This window comes from Crassostrea angulata, chromosome 5 (assembly GCF_025612915.1).
Source record: "Crassostrea angulata isolate pt1a10 chromosome 5, ASM2561291v2, whole genome shotgun sequence".
Classification (NCBI taxonomy): Eukaryota; Metazoa; Mollusca; class Bivalvia; order Ostreida; family Ostreidae; genus Magallana; species Magallana angulata.
In genome coordinates, this window is record NC_069115.1 from 3,898,861 (window position 1) to 3,926,152 (window position 27,292).

Genomic DNA, 27,292 nt, shown 5'->3' on the forward strand with positions numbered 1-27,292 from the left:
ACTTCCCATCTTGAAAACTGTAGGAGGAGTTATCCGTACAATCCGTAAAAACCGAAACGATGCTTAACATTTTTTTCCTGGAGGTGACATCAGCATGGACGAAATCTCCACACTTATTCGTGATCTGAAACGTAGAAAAGCTCCAGGAAAAGATTTCATCCAAAACGAACACATCATTTATGGTGGCTCAGAACTAAAACTCTGTTTGCTTCATTTATTTAACTCTATTATTAAATCTGGCCAGATCCCAGATTCTTGGAAAAGGGACATTATTGTTCCCATACACAAAGGAGGTAATAAGCCAAAGAAATCCCCAGATAGCTATAGACCGATAGCTTTACTCCCTTGCCTTTTAAAACTGTTTGAAAAGATTTTACTTACCAGGATCAAAATCCATGTTCTATCCTCATCCGACTTTCCTAACACCCAGCAACAGGGATTTCAACCCAAACTCGGCTGTCTCACTGCCTCTTTTAACCTTCAAGAAACCATTTTCCACAACAATGAACGCGGAGGCCCGGTATACGTTGCATTTCTCGATACTCAAAAAGCATTTGATACTGTCTGGAGGCACGGTCAAATGTACAAGCTTCATCGTCTTGGAGTTTCTGGACGTTTATGGACTCAAATTGACGACTGCCATACTGGTACATCTTGCTCTGTCGTGGTGAACTACACTAACTCTCTTTGGTTCCCTGTCTCACAAGGAGTTCGCCAAGGAGGCATACTCTCAACTTTTCTTTATCTTGTGTTCATCAATGACCTTCTCCAAGAAATTCAAAGTCAATGTTCAATACGGGAATCTACAACATCGCTAGCTCCAACCCCACGCTTGCAGACGATATATCTTGCATCGCCTTGACTCCTGTAGCCATCCAAAACATCCTTACCACCGCATATAAGTACTCCACAAATTGGAGATTCAAATTCAATGCAGATAAATCAAGCGTTCTTAGATTCTCCTCTTCATCAATTCGAAACCTGTCGAATCTCTCATGGCTTCTCAGAAATGAATCTGTCGAATTATCGGAATCATACAATCACCTAGGAATCCTCCTGCAATCTAAACTGGTCCATACCGAAAAAATCGAAAACGGATGTAGAAAAGGGAGACAAGCGTATTTCGGTATCAAAATACGGGATCATCTTAATCCCGACACTTTATCCCGACTGTATAAAAAAGTTGTCCTTCCATCTATTCTCTACGGATGCGAACTCTGATGCGACCTTCGGCAACGAGATCTCCAAGCACTCAGCACGCTCCAACATTTCATATGCAAAAACGCTATGGGCCTTCCAAAAACTCTCTTCGGACTTCTTCCCATATCATCCGAAATTGATAAAAGAAAACTTCTTTTTTTCGGTCGATTATGTGATCTAGACACTAAAACCCTTACCAAACAGATATTTCTACATCGACTGTTTTCCTACCTACAATCCCCCGAACGCAAACAACTTGGCTTTATTCACGACATCATTGCTCTCATGCTTAAATACAATCTCCTTCAATACCTCACAGTTTATCTTCAAGTTGGTTATTTTCCCCCGCAACTTCTATGGAAAAAATCCGTAAAATAAGCAGTAACGAACTCTCATATTGACTCAAGACGCCATCGGATGTTTTCTGACCCAGATTTTTACCTTTTCAGTAAGATAAACGCAGGAAGACCACCTTCTGCTATATGGAAAATCCCATCCAATGTTTTCGAAATAGAACTCTGTAAATTTATTGTTAAATTATGGACACTTCCTGAAATTTCACCAGAAATTTGTCTTATGTGCAGCAACAATTTTACCAACGTCTTTGAGCACATCTCCACCGTTTGTCCATGGACGTCTGCATTTCGAGAAGCTTGGTGGGATACCGTTATCGAAAACGTCGACATCTCTCTTAGTGCTGAACTCAGTGGTCTCTGTACACGTGACCTCTACCTCTTTTTGCTCGGGTCGAGACTTATCTCAAACATTACAGCTAACTTTGATTTACGCACCTTGCACATCCTCAGCTTCCGCTTCTTGAGGGACACCGCAGCATGGTACAACCGATACCTGTGTTCTATTCAAAACACGACGTAAATAGTCAAGAATAGTCAAGATACTTTTCTACACTGTGCACATTGTTATAGTTGTAGTTTACATCAAGTCATACTCAAATGGACATCCCCATGTACATATGTTTCTGTTTTTGTTTTCTTTGTCATTTTTTTTTCTTCGATGCCAAGTGGCAATAGGGTAATATAGTTTTTTCTTTTCTTGTGTGTGTGTGTGTGTGTGTGTGTGTAATGATTTTTGTATATTGTTCTTTGTAAAATGTCATGCCACAATCTCCTAAGGGAGGAAATAAAGAAAGAACATATTTTTGTTTCGAGGAAATTTCCAAAATCGGTATACACACACAACTTTACTTATGTCTATGCAATGTTAAATAAACAAAAAATTTAGCTTTCTTTTTACAAATATTGTACCCGCGAGATCTCAGAAACTGTAAGTGATCAAAAGAAAAAACGTTTGTGGATGATAGATATTTGGGTGAAGATATGTTCGACGGTTTTCATTTTGTCAACAGTCACTTCCAGTTCTCACCGGAACCGTTAAAACAAATCAAGTTTTAAATTAATTTGGCTGTTTCTTTTTTGACTGTTTTAGTTAGACACTAAACAATGATATACATTAAGTAAATGTACAAGAATTAAACTTTAATTTTCATTGAGCACTTCTGTTTGTCCGTTTCCGGACCCGAGACAAAGCCTTGTCTCAACGAGATCTCAGATTTGGCAGAGACTTAAACAACCAAACTTTGAGGAAAGATAGACCTACGTATGTAGATATCTTTAAACTATTTCTTTGTTTTTGATGAAAGTAGTTTCTATAAAAAATTTTGAGCTCAATAATACATGTATTATGTAATACAAGAACGGAAGACCTTTTTGTTGCTATCATACACGGTTTTTTTTCCAAAAATATACGACACCTTATGATTCACTGGTACCTGAAATGTTGAGAGAGACTCACTGACGGATGGGCCAAAAATCTTATCCCCCCCCCCCCCCCTCACAACTTGTTGTATGGTGTAGAATGTGTTCTTTATCTCTTCTGGGTTTTCAAACATTGGTGACAATAAAAAATAAACATATGGTTATCAGGTACATTACTGATTCCAATTTATTGTCAACAAAATAGTGTGAACTTGTACAAAATTACGTAGGAATATAGTGTCTGTATTACATGTACTAGACTTCATTGTAACGTTTTAGAGATAGTCTTGGAACAATATTCATCGACTGTAACTCCTGGAACAACAGTTTACAGGCGTACGGCATTTTAAGAGTGGAGACATGACGTGAGGATTTACAGAACTCGCATCAGCCTGAGTATCCCAGGAGTCCACATTCTCCGCATACGTCCACCTCAAAGGCGTCGCTAGATATCATCAGTCTCTCCAGTAGCAGCATGCTGTAAAGGAATCAACACTCACTTCATGGTTACTTAGATATTCCATGATGATGATTATTTGATGAATATTCTTTATGATTTTCAATACCACAAGTTCTTTTTTTCTAAAACTCGTGGAATAAATTTTTTATCATTAGAAATCATTATCATTTTCCCCAAAGTTCTTAAGACAGTGATCATACAATAATTTATATTTAGCAAACATCGTAAAATTATGTTTGATAAACTTGCCTTGCTCCATAACCAATGAGACAATCTCGTTCCATCTCGCCCAATCTCAGACCTCCATCTCGAGATCGCCCCTCTGTAGGTTGTCGAGTCAGTACCGCTCTCGGTCCCTTGGCTCGGGCATGCATCTTATCTAGAACCATGTGCTTCAGTTTCTGATAGTATATGGGGCCAAAGAATATGTAGGCCTCCAGCGGCTCCCTAAAGTTCAAACAACAGTATTATATAAGATAAAATACAAGTACTTGTGATACTACTTTTACCAATTATTGTAAGTATTCATGGTGAGTTTTGCAGAATATTTGTACATAAAAACCAGGCAGCTTACCCAGTTATTCCTGAGGTTACAAAGTCCTTGCCGAGATAATTAAATCCATGTTTTACGAGATCCTCTGATAAATCACAGACTTTGTCTCCCCCAAATGCTAAAACACCCACAAAACTTAAGAATGAAAAACACAGGAGTTCAGAGTATCTAACAAATCTCACTATAGTTACAGACATCCAAATAATCTCTCCTTATAAATGATATTTAACTAATGTTTGTCCCTGATTACAGATAGATGATCATCGTACAATAAGCCTGTCTTGTGGCTGGCTGAGGTGCATGTTTATGTTTGTACCAAACAGTTTTTAAAAATTTTTTAAGTATTAAAATTTTCAATAATTTCTAAGCTGCACCTTAGTTTTTATTTCAAGATTCAAGAAACGCTTTTAAATTAACAATTTTTATCCTGCATTGGTACATAATGCACAGTTTTGTTTATCAATGCACAGATTCAGAAAATGTTTCCAGGAGGGCTTCTAGGAATAATTTGTTTGTAATGAGTAATGAGTTTTGTAATGAATTTTCCAGAGAATCCACAGATGTCAATCATTATATTTTCTGTTATTTCTATGTCACAGATGATAATACTGTCAATTACCTGTTCCGTAGTGGAATTTCCCTTCCAGGACCCCGGCCTTACTTCCCAACAGTTCCATCAGCTTACCGACCGTCATTCTGGACGGGTAACCATGGGGATTCATTATCTACAGAATAAAACCAAAGAATCACCCTCATTCTGGATGGGTAACCATTGGGATTCATTATTTACAGAATAGAACAGAAGAATGGCATTCTTGACAGGTAACCTTAATCTACACAATAAAACATAAAGGGGATTAAACATTGACATTATCACTTGCTAATGTGAAGAGATGTTCAACAAACTACCTATTAGATTTATATGTACTTTAAAATATTGAATCTGATGTTTTTTGTTATACATGTAGTTATTTAATAAAAATACGTGTAATATCTGATTATTTAAGCTTTTATGTTTGAATATGTTCCTATATCTTAAATCAATATAATATAAAGTTTAAAATTAGCCACAACAATCCAACACTTTTATATAACCTATTTGAAACTACTCAATCTAATTCATACTTACAATGTCTGGACAAATACCCTAAAAGGAAAAGTGAAAAAATAATAATCATCTCAAAAGTTCACTTTTGAATGCAAATAGAGAAAAGAGAAAACAATTCTTCTTTGACACTGTTCTCAATTAATTTTACAAGTTATTTCTTTATGTTATATTAATCAGATCTATATAATTTTACAAGTCATTTCTACATGTTATATTTACCAGATCAGTGAATGGCATATCTTCTTGTGGGACAATTAATCCACAAACCCTGCAGAAAATTAATAGAATAGAAAATAAAGCTAACATCCCTAAAATGCAACAAAAAGTAAAACAGCTAATAAAAGAAGTTTGAGTATGTAGCTATTTCAAAAACTTGTTCAATAGAGAAATTCATATCAATAATATTAATCAACTAAATTACATTTTACACAACAACGTACATTACCTATGAATAACTTAGGTAAAATGAAGTAAAATATTACAAAGTAAACCTTTAAAATATAAATCAAAAACACTGATAATCAAATAGTGTTTAATGAATTGCATTTGTGCCTGTAACCTGTATAAGGTCTGTACTCAGTTTCTAGTCAGTAGAGATTCTGTTGTGTTGGTAAGAATCCCACTCACCCTTTCTGACCGTGTCTGCTGCTGAATTTGTCTCCAATCTCAGGCCGACGCGTCTGTTGCTGTAATATCTTGATTAAGAAAGCCTCCTCCGGATTGGACGAAATCAGCACCTTCTCTATGTAACAGGCCTCCGCTCCTTTATATCTACATGTGACAGCAACAACAATCTTTATATATCATTATTTATATTCTGGTATTTAGTTTTATTTATTGAGAAGTTAAGAGCTCCAAACACTGTCATAATGAAGACTTCTCTAATTACAACTACTGAGATCATATATTGAAGAGATTTGATAACAAACTAAATAAATTATGTGATATACTAGACCGCTCTATATTATGTCCTCTAGGGTTATACAATGTATAAATATATAGATGGGATTGATGTTAATATGTTTTACGGTGTGACCGTTGGGGCAAAGGCATAAGGAACTACACATCTCTCATCATTGTGAAATACAACCTGTGGACTTGCTCCAACCTTAACCTTTGGCTTGCTCTTGAATACTTTTACACCTGCCAGGAACCATAAAACATTTATTCAAATTGTCCCGCCCTAGACTAATATACATAGTTAAACCAACTCCCACTGATCATGAATTAAATATAAAACAGAGTTATTAAAATATTTTTCAAAATACGTATTTGTTTGGTTTTTTAAAGCAAATACAATCATGAACTATCATTCCTTTACTTTTTATAGTCTGTCCCAGGATATTTTTGCTGCATATTTGAACGATTTTTAATAAAAATACACATACCTGTGACTGAAGTGCAATTAAAATCGATGGAAGGGAAAATTCCCAAGATAACTTCATTCACACATTATCACTTTTCCCTCGTAAAAATTCACAGGAACGAAAACAGATTTCCTACGGAGATTTATAATGGGGAATGTTGACATCTTTTCTCCATTCGGAAATACTCGAGACCCCTCGCGCAATTTTTCAACGTTATCATCCGGGCGTCTTCATCTCCTTGGCAATGGAAAAACCTCGTAGACTTTTTATTTTTAGCCGTGTACTGATACCCGACAAGCTAGAGGGGGCGTTTCAAAGGGGAAATCTTGGGATTTTTTCATACTATTGAATGAACATCGTCTGAACCAAGAGGTATTTATAAATATTGAATAATTTAAGAAAATATGCGGCAAAAATATCTTGGGACAGACTATAATAATGCTTGGGGAAGAATTGATTGATTAAATCAGTAAACAATAAATTGCTTGTTAGTGTTATTTCTCTTTTTGTTCCTTGTTGTTATCTGAATTTTACTAGTAATTAATTCTCTCTGTTACATCAATTTTTTTAAAATGTTTTTATTTTTGTATGCTATATATGCGTTTAGACATGTGCCCTCCCCTTTTATCTGTGTGATATCCCATTGGCAATATTATTTAAAGGTTTGAGCGAATGCAACTAACATATAGAAATTTTAACTGTTTACTGGCTTTTTTTTACTTACCAAATGACGTGGTTATATGTAGGTCTTATAAAAACAAGAGATGTTTGTGAAACACTTATGCCCCCCTCCAATGGAAACATCAACAAAGAAAATGAACGTAAACTGCAAATAACTGGAATTTTTCTACGTCCAAGGGCCATAACTCTGTCGAAAATTGCTCGACCGTACCCAATATCGAACTTGACCTAGATATTATCCTGATAAACTGTATACTAAATTTCATTTCAATATGTTTATCCTCTGTGAAGAAAATGAGCGGAAACTGCAAATAATTTGAATTTTTCTACGTCCAAGGGTCATAACTCTGCCGAAAATTGCTCGATCGTACCCAATATCAAACTTGACCTAGATATCATCCAGATAAATCTGTATACCAAATTTCATTTCAATATGTTCATCCTCTGCGAAGAAAACTGTTGGTGGACCAAACGACCGACAGACAGCAGCAAAGCAATATGCCCTCCCTTCTTTGAAGGAGGGCATAACAAGACGTTTTTTATGCAATTAATTAAACTTGGATCTTGGATGTTTATCATCCTTTTTACTAAGTCGAAAAATTTATCAAAACAAAACTAATCAGCCGAAGAGTCGCCACTAACACTGAAATAGCGAGTACTTACACCACCTGACACCATTGCAATACTTGATCCACCTCTAAATTTACCACCAGAAAAATAGCCTGTCAGTAAGATCACTGTGACATCATACCTAACTTTTTTTTGCTCCCGACAGTTCTCGTAAATTATTGGATAAATTCATGGAAGGAAATGACATCATATGTCAGCAAAAGTTCAGATAGGTACAGGTTTTTTTTACGTCAGCATATGTGTTGCTTACTATAGTGTTTTAAAGGATTTTTTAATTTCTAAATGAAAAAGATGTATGTGATTTACAGGCAAGAATATTCCTTAGAAACGCTTCCTGTTCCACCATGTTGCTATGCACCACAAAGGATTATTGGGATATGTAGAACTTTTTCACGTGGCCTCATAAAAATTTCTTTGAACAATGTGCAGATCTCAACTCGAATTTTCTCTGTTTGTACACAATGTCTATGGAGCTTGCTTCATGAGCGGCGCTTTGCCCCTTCTCACTGCGCTCACTATTACTTATGTGATGGGGACCTCCCTATACTCAAGCCCCTGGGGTTATAGATAGAAGTGATGTGATTACTTACGTTATGTGGACCTCCCTATACACTGGCCCCTGGGGTTATATATAGAAGTAATGTTATTACTTACGTTATGTGGACCTCCCTATACTCAAGCCCCTGGGGTTATATATAGAAGTGATGTTATTACTTACGTTATGGGGACCTCCCTATACTACAGCCCCTGGGGTTATATATATAGAAGTGATGTTATTACTTACGTTATGGGGACCTCCCTATACTCCGGCCCCTGGGGTTATATATATAGAAGTGATGTTATTACTTACGTTATGGGGACCTCCCTATACTCCAGCCCCTGGGGTTATATATAGAAGTGATGTGATTACTTACGTTATGGGAACCTCCCTATACTCCAGCCCCTGGGGTTATATATAGAAGTGATGTTATTACTTACGTTATGGGAACCTCCCTATACTCCAGCCCCTGGGGTTATATATAGAAGTGATGTTATTACTTACGTTATGGGGACCTCCCTATACTCCAGCCCCTGGGGTTATATAGAGAAGTGATTTAATTACTTACGTTATAGGAACCTCCCTATACTCCGGCCCCTGTGGAGGTCCTTGAGTTGTAGGCGACTGTTGGATTGGATTCATTGTCACAGTGGGCATCCATTTGTTGACAAGCACCTGCCGGTTTTCCATTCTCTCCCCTGGTCAAACAATCCCATAACATTATTTAAGTGATCTATTTGCATTCCATACATTCAAATATTATTATCATGTTATCTTATATGGTACCATTCTACATTTAATTTCTTTTTCTTACAGTACTGTAAATTTAGACATAATTTCAGAATTTGATATATAATAAAGATGTGGAAGTAACTGAAAAAAAAAAAAAAAAATTCAGATCATCACAAAATTAACCGAATTTATACAATATAAATCCCGACCTGGCGAGCAGATCCCGTCGGAGTCGAGAGCCTCGTGTTTCCAGATAGGTTTGTGGGTGCTGGCGTCCACCATCTGTCCCATCACCTTGTCAAAGCTCTGGTTGGTGTAGCGCTTCAGGGTGCAGGCTTGCTTCCTGTACACTAGACACCGCCCAAAACCTGAAACAGAAACCACATATATGCCTCAAGAAGCCGCTGCATATCAAAACATCAATGCACTGGTACACAGCCCCCCCCCCTTAAAAAAAAATACAGACTGAGATGAGACAAATTTTATTTTCTGTAAACCAGACACCGCCCAAACAGCAGACGCAGAAACCACATGTATACCACAAATAACTGCCATATATAATACAATCTATGCAATTAATTGGACTTCGCAAGTAACCACTACATTTCTTAACATCAACAAAATGATACACCACAAGTAACTGCTACATTTCTTAACATCAACAAAATGATACACCACAAGTAACCGCTACATTTCTTAACATCAACAAAATGATACACCACAAGTAACCGCTACATTTCTTAACATCAACAAAATGATACACCACAAGTAACCGCTACATTTCTTAACATCAACAAAATGATACACCACAAGTAACCGCTACATTTCTTAACATCAAAACAAAGATACATATTTTACTATATTGCTAAGGCCTGAAAAAAAAATAACAAGAGACAAGATCACTTTTCCTGCCAGTATCTGAGTTAGCACAGAAGTGATTGATAAACTGACCTCTATCAAGAGAAGCTTTGTTCAGGACAAGGGCGTCCTCAATGTCGTAGCCGCTGAAACTCATCACTGCGACGGTGGCATTTTGTCCGGCCGGTAACTTGTCAAAGTGGATAAGCTCAATTGTCTGAAAAGGAGTGACAATAAACTGTGGTTTATAAGAATCAGTAAACTCAGTAATCAAAACAATAAGAAATAATCCTCTTTTAGGACATAAAATGTGGTTCATTTAGTACTGGTAGATGTTTTTCTAAATTCTTATTTATTTCGTAAGCTTCAAATGACCTCTGACCAAACATCAGTAGAGGTCATACATGTTGAAGTCTGACCATTGTCAAGAAATCAGTTAATATATAATATGGTGACTTGACTTTTGGACCTTTAAGTTCATTTGTCATGACCAACCTACATTCTTTCATGAAATTAGTTTTCTATTTATTCATTGGTTTGATATAATAAATTGTATTTTACTGAGATCTAAACAAAACTACATTTGCAGAGCAATAGCATACTCTGTCTGTTGAAGAGACACGTGTAAATCAGCTGTTTTGGATAGTTTGAAACTTACCTTAGATTTGACTAGAGGTGCCTGTGGGTAGCACAACAAGTACATCAAGGTGTCTATACGATTCCTCTGGTTATACCCGATGGTACCTGACAATAATAAAGTGTATATCAATTTACATGTATGTACATACTTATTTGATAACATATTAAAACAACAAATACCTGTCTGTCAAAGTGTCAGCTATATCATCGCAAAGGTACATGTTTACCTGTATGTCCATATAATTAACACAAGTTCATATTTGGAAAACTGAATCTCCTTGCACAATGGATTAAAGTTTTAAACAATAAATAATTTTTTTCAAAAATTAATTTTCTTTCATGCAAATATTTCTAAAGAAATGAAGACATCCTTTTTGGAAAAATATTATAGATGAAACAAAAAGTTGAAGGGAAAATAAAGATCAAGGATGGTACAGTATTTATATGATATCATTATATAGAAAGGAAGGTGAGGGCTGCCATGAGTATTTCTGGAATTATTTTACTGATGATAGACTTCATGGGGCCAATGACAGTGTCTGGACGACTGGTATAAATAAAAGAAGGAGCTATAGACTCCTGCTTGACCCCTCACCCATCGCCTGCTTGCCCATGGCACACTGGTAGGTGTTCCTGGGGGACTGGTTGTGGTGGGGGTAGGGAATCAATCCAGCACAGACTCCCAGAATGGTGAACGGCTTGATCTCCAGGTGAGTTGTTTCCCTTTGGTAAAAATACAAATAACAGAATATATGTCAGCTCTCATCATCAATTCAAGGTTTCTCCAGATGAGCTGATTTCCTTTATGAAAAGAGGTCTGAATATATGTAAGCTCTCATAATCAATTAGAGGCTTAAATTTAAAAGACATTTACTTAATAGAATTTCTTTTTACTTTCAGTAAGATTATCAAGAGTTAGAGAATGGAAGTCACAGTTCAAAAATGTTTGATAATTTTGCTACCCATTTAATCTTAAAACTTAAGATATATTCTGAGTTAAAGGATGTCATCATGATTTTAATTACATGCATGGTCTAATTGTAGGATATCATGAATTTTAGAATGTAATGAGTTGTAGGATGTTACTAGTTGTAGGATGTCTTGAGTTTGAGGATGTCATGAGTTGTACAATGTCCTGAGTTTGAGGATATCATGAGTTGTAGGATGACTGTTTGAGGATGTCATGAGTTGTAGGATGACGAAGTTTGAGGATATCATGAGTTGTAGGATGACTGTTTGAGGATGTCATGAGTTGTAGGATGTCCGAGTTTGAGGATGTCATGAGTTGTAGGATGTCCTGCGTTTGAGGATGTCATGAGTTGTAGGATGACTGTTTGAGGATGTCATGAGTTGTAGGATGTCCTAAGTTTGAGGATGTCATGAGTTGTACGATGACGAAGTTTGAGGATGTCATGAGTTGTATGATGATTGTTTGATGATGTCATTAGTTGTACGATGACGAAGTTTGAGGATGTCATGAGTTGTAGGATGACTGTTTGAGGATGTCATGAGTTGTAGGATGTCCTGAGTTTGAGGATGTCATGAGTTGTAGGATGACTGTTTGAGGATGTCATGAGTTGTAGGACGTCCTAAGTTTGAGGATGTCATGAGTTGTAGGATGACTGTTTGAGGATGTCATGAGTTGTAGGACGTCCTAAGTTTGAGGATGTCATGAGTTGCAGGATGACTGTTTGAGGATGTCATGAGTTGTAGGATGTCCTAAGTTTGAGGATGTCATGAGTTTTAGAATGTCCTGAGTTTGAGGATGTCATGAGTTGTACGATAACGAAGTTTGAGGACTCCCTGTCTTACCTGGTGATTCCTGACTCGTACAGTGAGATCATACAGTCGTTCTCCTCATTCACGTCCAGGTATTCCACCAGTCCCTCCTTCAGGAAGTCATCAAAACTTCTGCAATCCAAGAAAAAAGATCAGTATATTAATAATGATAATTTGTGAATCCTGAATTTAAAATTCGCTGTTGGACAATATATAAATATTTGGACAAAGGTCGTTTCAATAACATCCAAAGTCACATGTCATGCATGTACCAGTACTTCAATACCTAAAAAATTATTGCTGAACCCATTATTGATGAAATCAAAATAGTTCTTCTTTATGCAAAGTATATCATTATGATGATAACCTAAATCTAAATCCTTCCTAGTGTAATAGTGTGTATATAAAGGCTCAGTACTGCCACGCTCCTACTAGCACTAGCTAGTGGGTTAATCCTTTAGCTCAGTCAGTAGAGCGTTGGTTTTTAAACTGAGGGGTCCCGAGTTGGAGCCTAGTTGTGGACTTCCTCCTCTTTTATTACACTAGCAGTACATATAACTCAGTCCTACATTAGTCTTGATAAACATGTACCTATAATCATGCACAAATTAAATGTCCTATGAAAATCCAGCCTCACCTGAACCCCTGAGTCAGCTCCTCTATGTGTCTCTGTTTGACAAGAGGCTGTCCCTTCTGTACAATGATATAAGGCCTACAAAATATTGTATATTGTATTATAATTGATCATGATTTCATTCTACTCTCAATAGATAGTGAATAAATAAATTCAATTAGTATTTAAAACATTTAATGATAATCACCTGAAATTCATTCTTCTTTAAAGAAAAAGAAATTCGATGTGAACATATCTTGTGTTTGACATATTAATTTTAATGAAAATCACTTATGGTGAGCTTCATATATTATGTCTGTCTCTATCAAAGAAAATTTAAAGAATGAATGAACATATAAATGTAAATATCCATAAAAAATTAGCAGCTTTAGAAAACTTGATCTGACTTGCTTTGACACTTGTTCACTAATTTGAAAGCTTTGTCTACATACTTCACATACCAGTGTAACATACCTGCACAATCTTCTTCCATCATTGGAGATCTAGACACACCTGTGTAACTTACCTACACAAACTTCCTCTGTCTGTATAGAGATGTAGACACACCTGTGTAACTTACCTACACAAACTTCCTCTGTCTGTATAGAGATGTAGACACACCTGTGTAACTTACCTACACAAACTTCCTCTGTCTGTATAGAGATGTAGACACACCTGTGTAACTTACCTACACAAACTTCCTCTGTCTGTATAGAGATGTAGACACACCTGTGTAACTTACCTACACAAACTTCCTCTGTCTGTATAGAAATGTAGACACACCTGTGTAACTAACCTACACAAACTTCCTCTGTCTGTATAGAGATGTAGACACACCTGTGTAACTTACCTACACAAACTTCCTCTGTCTGTATAGAGATGTAGACACACCTGTGTAACTTACCTACACAAACTTCCTCTGTCTGTATAGAGATGTAGACACACCCGTGTAACTTCCCTACACAAACTTCCTCTGTCTGTATAGAGATGTAGACACACCTGTGTAACTTACCTACACAAACTTCCTCTGTCTGTATAGAGATGTAGACACACCTGTGTAACTAACCTACACAAACTTCCTCTGTCTGTATAGAGATGTAGACACACCTGTGTAACTTACCTACACAAACTTCCTCTGTCTGTATAGAGATGTAGACACACCTGTGTAACTAACCTACACAAACTTCCTCTGTCTGTATAGAGATGTAGACACACCAGTGTAACTTCCCTACACAAACTTCCTCTGTCTGTATAGAGATGTAGACACACCTGTGTAACATACCTGCACAATCTTCTTCCATCATTGGAGATGTAGACACACCTGTGTAACTTACCAACACAATCTTCCTCTGTCTGTAGAGATGTAGACACACCTGTGTAACTTACCTACACAATCTTCCTCCATCTGTGGAGATGTAGACACACCTGTGTAACTTACCTACACAATCTTCCTCCATCTGTGGAGATGTAGACACACCTGTGTAAATTACCTACACAATCTTCCTCTGCCTGTAGAAATGTAGACACACCTGTGTAAATTACCTACACAATCTTCCTCTGTCTGTAGAAATGTAGACACACCAGTGTAATTTACCTACACAATCTTCCTCTGTCTGTAGAGATGTAGACACACCTGACTGTGTAACTTACCTACACAATCTTCCTCCGTCTGTGGAGATGTAGACACATTTGTGGGTGTGGTTTGTGCACACAGACACAAACTCACTGATGTACCCCGACCGTCGCATCAACCGGAAAGTCCGTACAAGTTTCTTGTGGTCACGGATCACCCTCAAAATGTTACCTGTCGAAAAGTGAACAGGTGCAATTACAATACTAAACCCCAATTTGTATTATTTGTAATCTTGACCATAATGTTAACTAAATAAACTTGAATTCATTTAGCTAACATGCATGTATTGTATCCTTAGAAAATTTAGAATTATAGTATTAAAGAATAGTAACCTTTTGAAGCCCCCTTACATACCATTAAGAAAGACCAGATAGACCCTGGAACTGGTCATCTCCTCCCCACTGAGTAGCTGGATGTCTTCCACCCCCAGATTAAAGGCCAAGCGGATGATGGGTTCCTCCTCCATGTCTGTGGTGATGTGAATCATCAGAGCTAGGTTTTTAACCAATCCACATGCCTAGAAAGTCAACCAATCAAATCAGCTCACAGTCAATCAATCAAATAAGCTCACAGTGAACCAATCAAATCAGCTCTTAGTCAACCAATCAAATCTCTTATTAGCTAAACAATGAACTGCCAAGCAACACACTATGATCACCAGTACACAATAAATTCAATTAATTTTATATGATGTTGAATATGAATTATAAAAATATTATCTGACTAACAGATAACCTATCATTCTCAGAATACTAAAATATACATGTCAGAATAACTTTTTCCTGAAATATTTACAATATAGATTTAAGGCAATTTCAATCATGTTGCTCGGATTTCTTTAATGTTAGAAATCTCATATTTCATATATGAATCAGAATAAGACCAATTCAAAGATGCCTCAAAATATTTGCATTTTCCTTATTTTTCATTAAAAATGTTTAATACTGTCTACTGTTAATGATCAGTTGATTTCTTATTGATTGAGATCCAAAAATAATACTAAAACGCAGTTACCTCCCCTTCTGGTGTATCGGAGGGACACAGCATCCCCCACTGTGACGGTTGTAGAGACCTGGGACCACTCACTTTCCTCGTCTTCTCAAACTGTCACGTAGAAATAGATCAACATCAACATAACATGAGATACTCATACTATCTACATGTAATTCTGAGATGAGATGAGATGAGCCATACTAACCTGGCTGGATATGCGAGTCATCATCCCCAGGGCCGAGATAAAGGAGAGACGAGATAACACCTGAGTCACTCCAGCTCTCTCCATCTTGAATCTCTTGATGGACCAGTTCCCCTACAACAGATTCAGCAAAGCCATGTACATACATGTAGCATATACTGTAGTCATTTAGCTCAGCATATGTACCTGCACATGGTATATAACATTCAATACCATAATATAATACTATGACTAGGTCATAAAGCAAATCAATGAGGTTATTCATTATTCGTTAATCAGACACAAGCATTAGCAAGGTGTTATTACTTCCTAAAAGTAATAATATCTTTATGAAATCAACCACTTTCCCATTCTTCTAGTGACTTGCCACAACCACTTACTGTAGATAAAAGTTGTAACATTACTGCCTCCCTGACTAAATTGATCACTGAAGAGATGGCATAAACATTCATTTTATTTCTTGACTTTAAGTGACTTACTGTAGAGATGCCATTGATCCTTAATAATCACTTACTGTCGAAATGGCATTGACATTACTTAAAGTATGTGACTTGATTCACACTTACTGTGGAGATGGCATTGATCTTATTAAGTTCCTGGTTTAACTGACACTGACAGTGGAGATGGTGGTGAGATTAGTATTGATAAATTACTCTCAATGCAACCAACAGTAGAGATTGGGTCAACAATACTTCTTCCCAACAATGATTGACACTTACAGTATAGATAGTGTTAACATTAATACATCACAAATCTTTTTTAGTGACTCACTGTAGAGATAGCATTGACCAGGCCGTTAGTGATCTGGTCCTGTCGCATGTGTTTGATGATGTCAAACTGAGCCGCTTGGGGTTTGGGGATCGTCATGTCTGCTATCCTCTTCAGCTGATCATAAAAGAACAACAAGATGTGGAAATGTGGGGAATAAAGGTCTACTACATTGATAACATCACAACATAGAGGAGGAAAGAGTTAGAAACCAACATCATGACCTACAGAGATGTTTTCAAATCATGACTCAACTCTTAAGTGGGAGTACATTGTACTACGTTTCGATTCATTTCCATTAAATTCAATTAATAACCAATTAATAGGGGCACTCAAGGGGCATTAAGATAGTTGTATATATTTGTTTCATAATAAACAATATGTATACAAACAAGAAAGGAAAGTACGTGTAAGGAGTCGGACAAAAACATCAAATAATATAAGTTGGTTGACATTTAATTGTTGGATCCTGAAGTTTGTTAATTGTAATTTTTAAATAGTTATCAATGTTTAATTGATAAATAAAACATATTAAACTTGACTCGGACAAAAAGTATATATTCTGATAGATGTGTGTGTGCGCGCATACCTATAGGTATTGATCTGCATCTGCATGATTCTTAGAACCATTTTAAGAAGACCTTGGACATTTGGTTGGACTTAGCTATTTATTTCTTACGTCAATGTGGTAGCTTGGGTTGTCCCAAAGATAAACAAGTCCACTTATGGGTTCTTCATTTATTCGGATGATAAAGGGATTAAAGGATTAAACCCTGTAACATAATTAATAGATATCATGCAGCATAAAAATGATCAAAGTTTCAAAATAAAAAAAATACAATCATATAATTATTCAAATATACATTACTGCTCAGTTCACTAATCAAACTATTTGTAAAGAAGGATAACTCTGATTATAATGTACAGTGTCATACTTTCAGGGTCAATTAGAGTTACTGCCCTTGAACACACTTTACCAAAATATAGAAATATATTCTATATCATTATCAATATCAATATTTAGTTAAATAAAAACATAAACTTTCAATGTAACTCCTTTGTAGATTACATTAATTTAAGATGCATATAATAAACATCAAAATATAACTTTGCAAGATCACCTGTTTATGGAACAAGGTTTCACATGTGTATAGCTGCTGAAATTCTGATAATGGCTCTCTCTAACTACAAGTATTAAATATGGTGACAATAACTAACCTTTCACATATAACAGAAATAAAATATTATAGCTTAGATATCAAAACTATAAATCATTGGCCAGGGATACTTTATAAAATATATACATTCTTTCATAAATAATAGAGAGGTTTAGCAATTAAACAACGTCTACGCGTATGTGTACATGTACAAAGGAAACATGTGCATTATGTCATCAGTTTGTGTAATGACAAATGTCTACACGTATGTACCCGAATGAAAAAAAAATGAAAATTATAAAAACGTACTATTGGTTAAGTAAACCACCTGATCCTATGAATTCAATGACTTAAGGCTCTAAAATATAGAAGCCACTAGAATAGGTAATTAAATAATGATAACTTGATAGGTGCAAAAAAGGCAGGGATAAAAGTCTGTTTCTAAATATGAACATGTAAAATATGGATGAACTGTAGGATGATGATGCTGTTGATGATGATATATGAATAATATGCATGAATGTTATGTTACAATGCTGCTTGACACAACTACCCAAAGTCCAAGCTCTTGTTAAAATGGTTCTATATTGAACTCATCTGGTATGGTAACTACATTTAGGTGATCTGGCTAAAAGCTGGTAAAATAACTGTAATGAGTAGGGGTTGACAAGCAATGTTTAAAAAAAACCATTAATCCCAAAATCATGAAAATCCTAATGATGGGGGGGGGGGGGTTTACTTTCAACTTCACTCTTAATTTCCTTATCTTCAATTCAATTCTTTACATATTTCCTGGGGGGGGGGGGCAACTCCATTATAATTCAATGTCTGCTCCAAGAAAAACTGAAAGGGGGGGGGGGCAGGCTCCCCCCTGATGCTACGTGCCTGTACATGTATCAATAATGTATGTTTATGCTGATGATGGGATTTGAACCCACTCTTCATTCTCAATAGAATGTGTGCACCATTACACCACACCAGCTTTTTGTACAGAGGAAATTACTGCATGGTTATAAATTGATTTTTTAATGTTCAAGTTCTTCAAAAGATTCTTTTAATCATTTACAGAACTCAAAGCCATTAATACAGTAGCAGGTATTTGAATCTTAAGACCTTAGATAGGAGCATTGATGGGTCTTCTTCAACAGAAATTTATAATGCATGCCCTTGACCTTTAAAATTTTGACCTTGGAAAACATTTTTAAAATCTAAACACATTATGATATAAAGAGTAACCTAGAGCAACTTTAAGCAATTAAATACAAAATGGTGTTTCTAAAAACAGATAGATCAGTCTGATGCCTATATTCCTATATACACCCCCCCCCCACCAACACACAAAGTTAAAGAAATTTTTTTTTAAAAGAGGGGTTATGTTCATAAAAAAAAATACAAAACCTAAACCGAATGTTTTATACTGTTTTTCTGTAGAATACTGTTTACATTTAAACCTTTTAACAATGTGTGACCTAGATTCTAGAGTACTCGGATATCTAATTTATCTGTCCTTGTCATATTACAGGTTTCTACCTGACATTTACGTCTAAATCACGTGATCCTATACAGGTAGGTGGACCAGGAACAATAAACACCTGTGACCCGCCATGTTGGATTTTGAAGTTTTTCAATACTATAACATTGTGGTTCTGAAGTTGTATGTAAAAATAATCTCTGGAATCCTTTGAACATGCAGGTATGTCTTTTTTTTTTAGATCAACTGGAGTGATATAAATATATCTAACTCTCTTTCTATGACCGGTAATTATTGTCCAGGGGGAGGCTTGTGGCTAGTAAAAATATACCGGTACATTGTATTAATGAATAAGGCCATATTCATATGTGTACTTAGTAATTATTTTATTTTGGTTTTTATTTTCTTCGATTTTGAACAATATCTTAGAATTAACCACATTGTACTGACCAAGAACAACAATTTGTCATCTACATGTAGATTGTGGACAGAGAATGTTGCAACCTTTAAATCCCACGGGTAGCTGGGAGACCAGGGACAAAGATTAAACGCCCAGAACCCGCCATGTTGGATTGTGATGTTCTGTAGATGGATTAGAATTGAGTATGTGACCTATTTATAATTAATTTGACAGTTTTATCAAATTTTAAAAATTATTTACCGGTAAGTTAGTTAAAACTGTTGTTGATAGATAAGTTCCACCCACAAAAACAGAGCAATAGCATGTAATGGTATAAATTAATATATGAAATGTACTGCATAAAATATTGATTTGATGTATATTACATTTAATTTTATTCATGTAATTTTGATTATACATGTATTTCATGTTCCAAATTCTTTTCAGATAAATGCCTATCCCCCTAGATAGTAAACAAAAGGATCCCTGACCATGGACCCCTGGAACAGCGCCCAGGATGTTGTCCGCTGCACCCTGTGTCGGGACTCTGTGGCCCCCATGTACTGTGAAGTTTGTCATATACATCTGTGTAAAGACTGTGTAGAGAAACATTTCTCTGATTCCTCTAAAGTCCATAAAGTGGTGCCACTAAAACAGTATCTAACCACTCTGAACTATCCCAAGTGTAGGAAACACCCCACCAAACAATGTGAACTCCACTGTGAACAATGTGACATTCCTATCTGTGTACAATGTATTTCTTCTAAAAAACATTTAGGACATATACAAGTTGACATTCTTAAAACCTTCGAAAGCAAAACGGAAAAGTTGCAAAAAGATTTGCAAGAATTGGAGAAATTCATTTATCCTAAATACAAAGAGATTGCCTCAAATATCCCAGTGCAGAAAGCTGATCTGAGTAAAAACTCCCAGAAATTTACAACAGCAATAGACAAACATGGAGAAGTCTGGCACAGAGAAATAGACACCATTATACAGAAACTGAAATCTGATCTTGATGAAATGGACGCCAAACACCTGGCTGTCTTAAACAAACAGGAAGATGAAATCACACACACCATTTCTGAAATCACACAGAGCATTGCAGATCTGAAGAAGTTACTGGACTCCAATGATGTCAGCCGTGTCTCTGCCTACAAATCCAGGATTACTGAATTCAGAAGATTGCCTCCTAAACTCACAGTTTCTCTACCAAACTTCACCCCTCAGAAAATTAACACAAAACAACTTTACCAACAATTTTGTTCCCTGTCAGCATTCTCCATTACAACAGAGGAACATGGCTACACCATGGAAACCTCAGAAGCTGGATCCTCTCCTCTCAAACCACTGCTTGATGAGCCACGGATCATCTCCACCATACAGACACAGTATGGAGACTATACTAATTTTCTAACCAGTGTTACTTGTGACAGTGATGAAGAAATCTGGGCGTGTAGTTATATTAATAAGATGATGAGTCTCTACAACCTGCAGGGGGAACTAGTGAAGTCAGTCCAAACCAAGTCAGGGAACGCTCTATACGACATAGCAGTGACAAGGCGTGGGGATCTAGTTTATACTGATATAGGTGATAGAACTGTGAACATAGTGCAGAATACACAGATACAGACAGTGATCAGACTACAGGGGTGGAGACCTCGCGGTGTCTGTAGTACCTCCTCTGGTGACCTCCTGGTTGTCATGGTCAGTGATGATAAACAAACAAAAGTTGTGTGTTACTCTGGCTCCACGGAGAAACAAAGTATTCAGTACGACGACAAAGGACAACCTCTCTATTCATCTGGTGACTATAAATACATCAGTGAGAACAGGAACCTAGATATCTGTGTGTCAGACCATGGAGCCCGTGCAGTAGTGGTGGTCAATCAGGCCGGGAAACTCCGGTTTACCTACACTGGTCCTCCCTCTACTACCAAGGAATCATTCTATCCATACGGCATCACAACAGACAGCCAGGGTCGGATCCTGACAGCAGACTGTACCTATAGCACCCACCGTATCCACATCCTGGATCAGGACGGACAGTTCCTCCGCTACATTGACAACTGTCATTTACAGGGTCCATATGGTTTATGTGTGGACACCAGAGACAACCTCTTTGTGACTGAGTACAACACAGGTAAAGTGAAGAAAATACAATATTACATGTACCGGTAAATCAATTTACTGCAATGAATAAAATGTAATGAGACAAACAAAGTATAATTACATACTGTGTAAATATTACCAGTATTAAAGAACCGTTTTACATTGCACCTGAACATACTGTGTACATTAGATTAGAATACATTGTGTGTTTGTATCGTATATAGGTATTTATCCTTACAGATAAAATATATATAATATGTGTTATTGGGCCATGTTTATTTTTTATACAACTATCACTATCTTCATATGTTGTATGTAACAATTGTATCACATGTAAACAACTTGACCATATCTATCAGATGTAAGCACACTGACTGTTGACTGTATTGTGTAAAACATGTAGGCTTTCATCATGAGTTTGACCATTACATATGTCCTCAAACTATGTGTGTTTGAACAACAAATTTTTTATGAAAACTATGAATTGTTTCTTTAATATTACCACGATTACCGGTACATGTAGCTGACTATTGTTGACAGTTTATCTATAACATGTTATAATAAACAGTCTTTGTTTTTAACATAAAAAAAGCCAATGGTCTCTATATGTTTAATTTAAATGTGGTTATCATATCTGAGCAAACTTTTAGTTACATGTACATGTATTAATGACGAAGGTTAATGGACGTATAGAACTCAATTCTTTACCAGCAATGGAGCGAGGCCACAAAGGGACTGAGGCCCATCACTTATAAAGATGAGTGGTACAGGTATATTAACCAATCAGAATTTACATTGTCAGACCATAATTATCATCTTTACTTACCTTTGATCTTAAGAATTAGAGTAGTCGTTAGTGATTTCTATCAACCTTGTTTTCTCTGCTGAATGTTCAAATCTTCAGAAAATCCACATCCAAAGAGTTCAGGTCCTAATGTTTTGGTTTTTTTCTTTGAGTGTTTTATTTCCTGCATGATCTAATCGGACTTTTTCCTGAAAATGTATTTAGAAAATAAGTATATGTTTTTTATACATGATTATGCCATGTATGAAGTTTGTGAGCTTTAATCAATAAAACTTTTAACAGAGAAATAATGTTTTGTGAATCAAACAATATCATATAATTATCTAAACGATTAAATTAATACATATTATTAGTATCTAACAAGTTTCTCTCTCTTTCTAATTTCTCTCTCTCAGACATTATTTCCATAAGACTATTATTATACAATTATATAAAGCTTAAGCAGTCAATAGACCCGAATATTTTTCCTAAGGTGCAGGCAATAGATCATACTGAACTGTTCCCTGCACCAAGGGAAAAAAATCGGGTCTACTGACTGTTCAGGCATTAAATAAATGTTTAATTACCTAATTCCGTTTTGAGTATTCTGTGTTTACAAATTTTAATTACTGAAGGTTATACCATTGTGCATTCAGGTCATTGTTAATCAATTCCAAGATGATCTAAAAGATAAATTTTAAGAACAGTAGTAAAAAAACATAAAAAAAGGTATTTTTTAATTTTGTAGCAATTAAACTTTTTTCCAAAATACGTTGTCGTTTCAATAGATCGCAGTCTATTGACCGGCGGTCCAATAGATCATAGTCTATTGACTGGCAGTCTAATAGATCGCAGTCTATTGACCGACAGTTCAATAGATCACTTTCAAATCTGAATACACATACAAAAGAGATGAAAATATTTAATTTGTAATAAAACAACAAAATCCTTTTGATTAGGTAATAATTTCATTTATTATCTAATCAAAAGGATTTTGTTGTTTTATTAGATTAAATATGTTCGTCTATTTTGTTATTTTGTATGTGTATTCAGATTTAAAAGTGATCTATTGAAATGCCGGTCAATAGACTGCGATCTATTAGACCAGCAGTCAATAGACTTCGATCTTTTGGACCGGCACTGTATTTTGAAAAAAAGTTTAATTGCTACAAGATTATAAGATCACTTAATTATGTTTGTTTTACTGTTGTTCTTAAAATTTATCATGTAGGTCATCTTGGTATTGATTAACAATGACCTGAATGCATAATGGTATGAAAACCTTCTGTAATTTAGAACAGTGAACACAAAATACTAAAAATTAAATTAGGCAATAAAACAATTATTAATGCCTGAGCAGTCAATAGACCAGAATGTTTCCCCCTTGGTGCAGGTAACAGCTCAGTGTGTTCTAATGCCTTCGGCCGTTGGCCTCGGGCAATAGAACCCACTGAGCTGCCCAGTGCACCTCGGGGAAAATATTCTGGTCTATTGACTGCTCAGGCATTAAATAATTGTGTACTATTTTGCATGTGTTTTTCTTAACCATTGAAACTAATCAATCAGACAACAGGTCAATAGACTGTAATCTATATTGGACCAGCAAGGTATTTGTTTCAGAAAAACCAATCAAGGATTCAAATTTATATGTAATGTCGCGCATCTATGTATTGATCTAGAAAGCATAATGCAATGAAAACCTTCTGTAATATACATTTGTGAACACTAAATACTACAAATGTAATTAGGTAATAAAATACTTTTGTTTAATGCCTGACCAGTCAATAGATCAGAAACGTTTTCCCATGGTGCAGGAACAACTCACTATGTTCTATTGCCCTCTGCTGTTAGGCCGATGGCCATGGGCTATAGAACACACCGAGCTGTTCCCTGCACCATGGGAAACATTTTTGGTCTATTGACTGATCAGGCAATAAATAATTGTATACTGATCTGATCCCCCCAGTGGGAGACTGGGGGGGGGGGTCCTACCACAGACGAACTTTATACTTTCTAATTTAAAAATTTGAACTTCTGAAATTCACATTGTGAAGTTACTTCCGCCTCGCACTCCCCATCCACTCTCCTCCCGGCAAACATATCTTTATACCTCGGATCCCCTGGGAATTCTTTCTGGATCCGCGCATGCCATCAAACTATTGATTCAAAGAAACATATATATATACATGTTGAGTTATCATCTTTTTCAAAACAAGCTTGCATGATTCAGTGAAGAACTTATCTTTGAAGGACTGAGATGTTTATTTTATATAGGCCTATATAGCTTTCATCTTTATCAGAAACATTCGGTTTTTTTTTTTAATAATGCATAACATGTTATTTATATATGTCTCTGAAGGCATGTAGACTTATTCTGACTGCTATGCCTAAATACATGTATGACAACAACAGACGGTGTTTGTTTTGTAAATGACACTATTGTTGAAATTAGAAATGAACCATAATCATATAAATATAAGGTAGATCTACCAGTCTATAAAATGTCCATATGCATCTTCCAGACGACTTTCTGTTATTGTACCCCGAACCCGATCTTGAAATAAAGCACCCCCTCCCAATTGATTTTTTTAATTTTCTTTACAAAATTACGTAAAACTAACATTAATATATATTAAAGTTCTTGAGTGTAGTTATCATATTTGATTTATAGGCAGTCAAATGTAAGCTTATAAAACATCAGAAATATGTATTTTTTAAATTTGGAATATGATTAAAAATCATTGCTTGCACAGACCTAGAGCCGGGAGGGTGGGTCAGACCATCTGGAACCCCCCCCCCCCCCAACCAGGACAATGAAAACGATTTGTGTAAGATTCACAGTTAATTAAGTTACCGTAAATACTGTATAGGCGTCGGAATCTCTGCCAAACAAATACATTTCTCGGACCACAAGTCCACTATACCCACCCCTTTGGTAACACTGAGACATGCACGTAGCATGTTATATTACAAAAGCACATTAGGGCCGCAGCAGTATTTTTTATTAATTTTTTTTATAACAAATTATGAATTTGTTTTAACAAATTATTAATTTGTTATAACAAACTAATAATCTGTTATAACGTAAGGTAATATTCCATTACACCAAGAGGCATAACTCGTATCTTCAAAATAGATTACTCTTTTGAGGGGGGGGGTAAATATATTTTAGATATATTAATATATTTGCATTTCTATTGTTCTTTCCCACTGTAAGCCCATACGGAGGAGTTGCAATTATTTCTCTATATTTGCATATGCATTGTTCTTTCCCACTGTAAGCACAGGGGCTTGGTTGTTGGATAGTGAATTTCCTAATTATTTGTTCCCGAAGAAAAAAATGATTAAAATTGGTAATCTTATGTGTATTTCTGTGTATTGCAATAAATAAATTCACTGAAACCCCCCGTTTCAGTCATGTTAAAAAAGTGTATTCAATGTACATTAAAAAAAGTAAAGGGACGACACTCGCCATCTTGGATTTATAGGGGGTCCTCGTTTCAAGCTATGTTTTTAACAAGTTCTTCCGTTTCTCCAACGATTTCTGACGAGATCTAGGTTGTAAAATGTTCAAATGACTTATTCCTATCGTCTGACTACATCTGTATGCTGCATAATAAACACATCGTTCCGAAATGTACTATAATATACTATAAAGGTGTAACGTTATATACTTTCCATGACGTTATAGATTAAACCACTATACGATATATCATGTGTTTTTCTCCAACTCCATTAAAATTGACGTATTTACATGTAATATTAAAACATGTTTTTGGTAACATTTTAAAGGAATTACTGTTATAACATATCATTGATTCTGTTAACAAATCTATGTGAATTAAAAAGATTCATTACAAAGTCTGAATATTTACTTTTGGTGTAATAGCTAAATGTCAAGGTCTAGGCTAATACAGGGTATTTGCGAGTGGTAAAATGCAAATATAAGTAATAAACAACGATTATTTAGTGAACATGGCGTTATGAATAGCAACTGCTCTGCTGGCATATATTCCATGATACGTTGTTTATTTCTTATAAATATCAAATCAAATATGTATACATATTTGATTTGATTTTCTACAAAAGTGTATTGGTGTCAGATTGTGATTTTCCCTTAAGGTGGCTCTATACACCCACAGTTTATTCTATTTTTAGGGATACTAATGGTATTTTTAAAGAAATTTTTAATGTATTTTCGTGTTTTTGTAAAATAATTTTTAAAAAGTTAACAATGAACAAATTGAGAGAATTTTTTTGTCATATGATTGATATTTCCTTCAGACACCTAAAAAAAATATAAAACTTCTTACATTCAAAAATGTTCTTATTGCATTTTTTTTAGCATTTCCTCAAAACATAATTTTTCATATTTTCTTACTCTGTTCATAAATCATCTAAAAAAGCTGCTTGATGTTATTAGAAAATGTATTTTAATAAATGTGAAATAAAAAAATTGACTGAAAATCATTGCAAATAAACACAAAAATATTTTTAATTTTATTTGGTATGAAAGTTCCTCATGTGAGAGTTATTGTTCCTAAGTCCAAAGGCCCAAACACCTTGGGGACTGTTCATTTCTGATCATGATCGAGTTGAAGAAAATTTCCTAAATATCATGTTGGGATTATAAATACATACATATTTCATTATAAGTAAATATGTTCGCTCTAATGCAAAACTAAGTCAAATAAATAAAGGGTATAATTAACTAATAGGATTTATGTATCCCAACCTAAGAGAAATTCAAAGCCACCCTTCCATCCCCTTAAGGTGGTAAGGAACATCTGTTGATATTAAGGTGGCTCTATACACCCACAGTTTATTCCAATTTTCAAC

At 35.6% G+C, this 27,292-nt stretch overlaps 2 protein-coding genes across 4 annotated transcripts in view; one reads left to right on the forward strand and one right to left on the reverse strand.

Annotated features, from left to right (window-relative positions):
• Positions 1–3,136: 3,136 nt before the first annotated feature.
• On the reverse strand, positions 3,137–19,292 carry LOC128183646 (DNA-directed RNA polymerase III subunit RPC2-like). The gene is given in 20 exon segments (XM_052852748.1): positions 3,137–3,453; positions 3,685–3,882; positions 4,010–4,106; positions 4,608–4,713; positions 5,118–5,135; positions 5,316–5,364; positions 5,724–5,867; positions 8,881–9,010; positions 9,254–9,412; positions 9,996–10,119; positions 10,561–10,646; positions 11,137–11,264; positions 12,354–12,452; positions 12,958–13,032; positions 14,584–14,737; positions 14,921–15,083; positions 15,581–15,670; positions 15,765–15,875; positions 16,533–16,646; positions 19,251–19,292. Coding segments are annotated over 20 exon segments (2,310 nt in total). The 3' UTR covers positions 3,137–3,230.
• Positions 19,140–27,292, forward strand: part of LOC128183111 (uncharacterized) — a 32,031-nt gene continuing 23,878 nt past the window's right edge. Inside the window, exons 1-3 of one of the 3 annotated variants that reach the window (XM_052851999.1) lie at positions 19,166–19,379; positions 19,587–19,760; positions 20,005–22,753. In XM_052851999.1, coding sequence (XP_052707959.1) covers positions 20,050–21,738 — 1,689 coding nt within the window. In that variant the 5' untranslated portion in view covers positions 19,166–19,379; positions 19,587–19,760; positions 20,005–20,049 and the 3' untranslated portion in view covers positions 21,739–22,753. Of the gene's footprint in view, positions 19,380–19,586; positions 19,761–20,004; positions 22,754–27,292 lie in introns of those variants that run through there. The other 2 variants (XM_052851998.1, XM_052852000.1) reach the window with 2 other exon arrangements.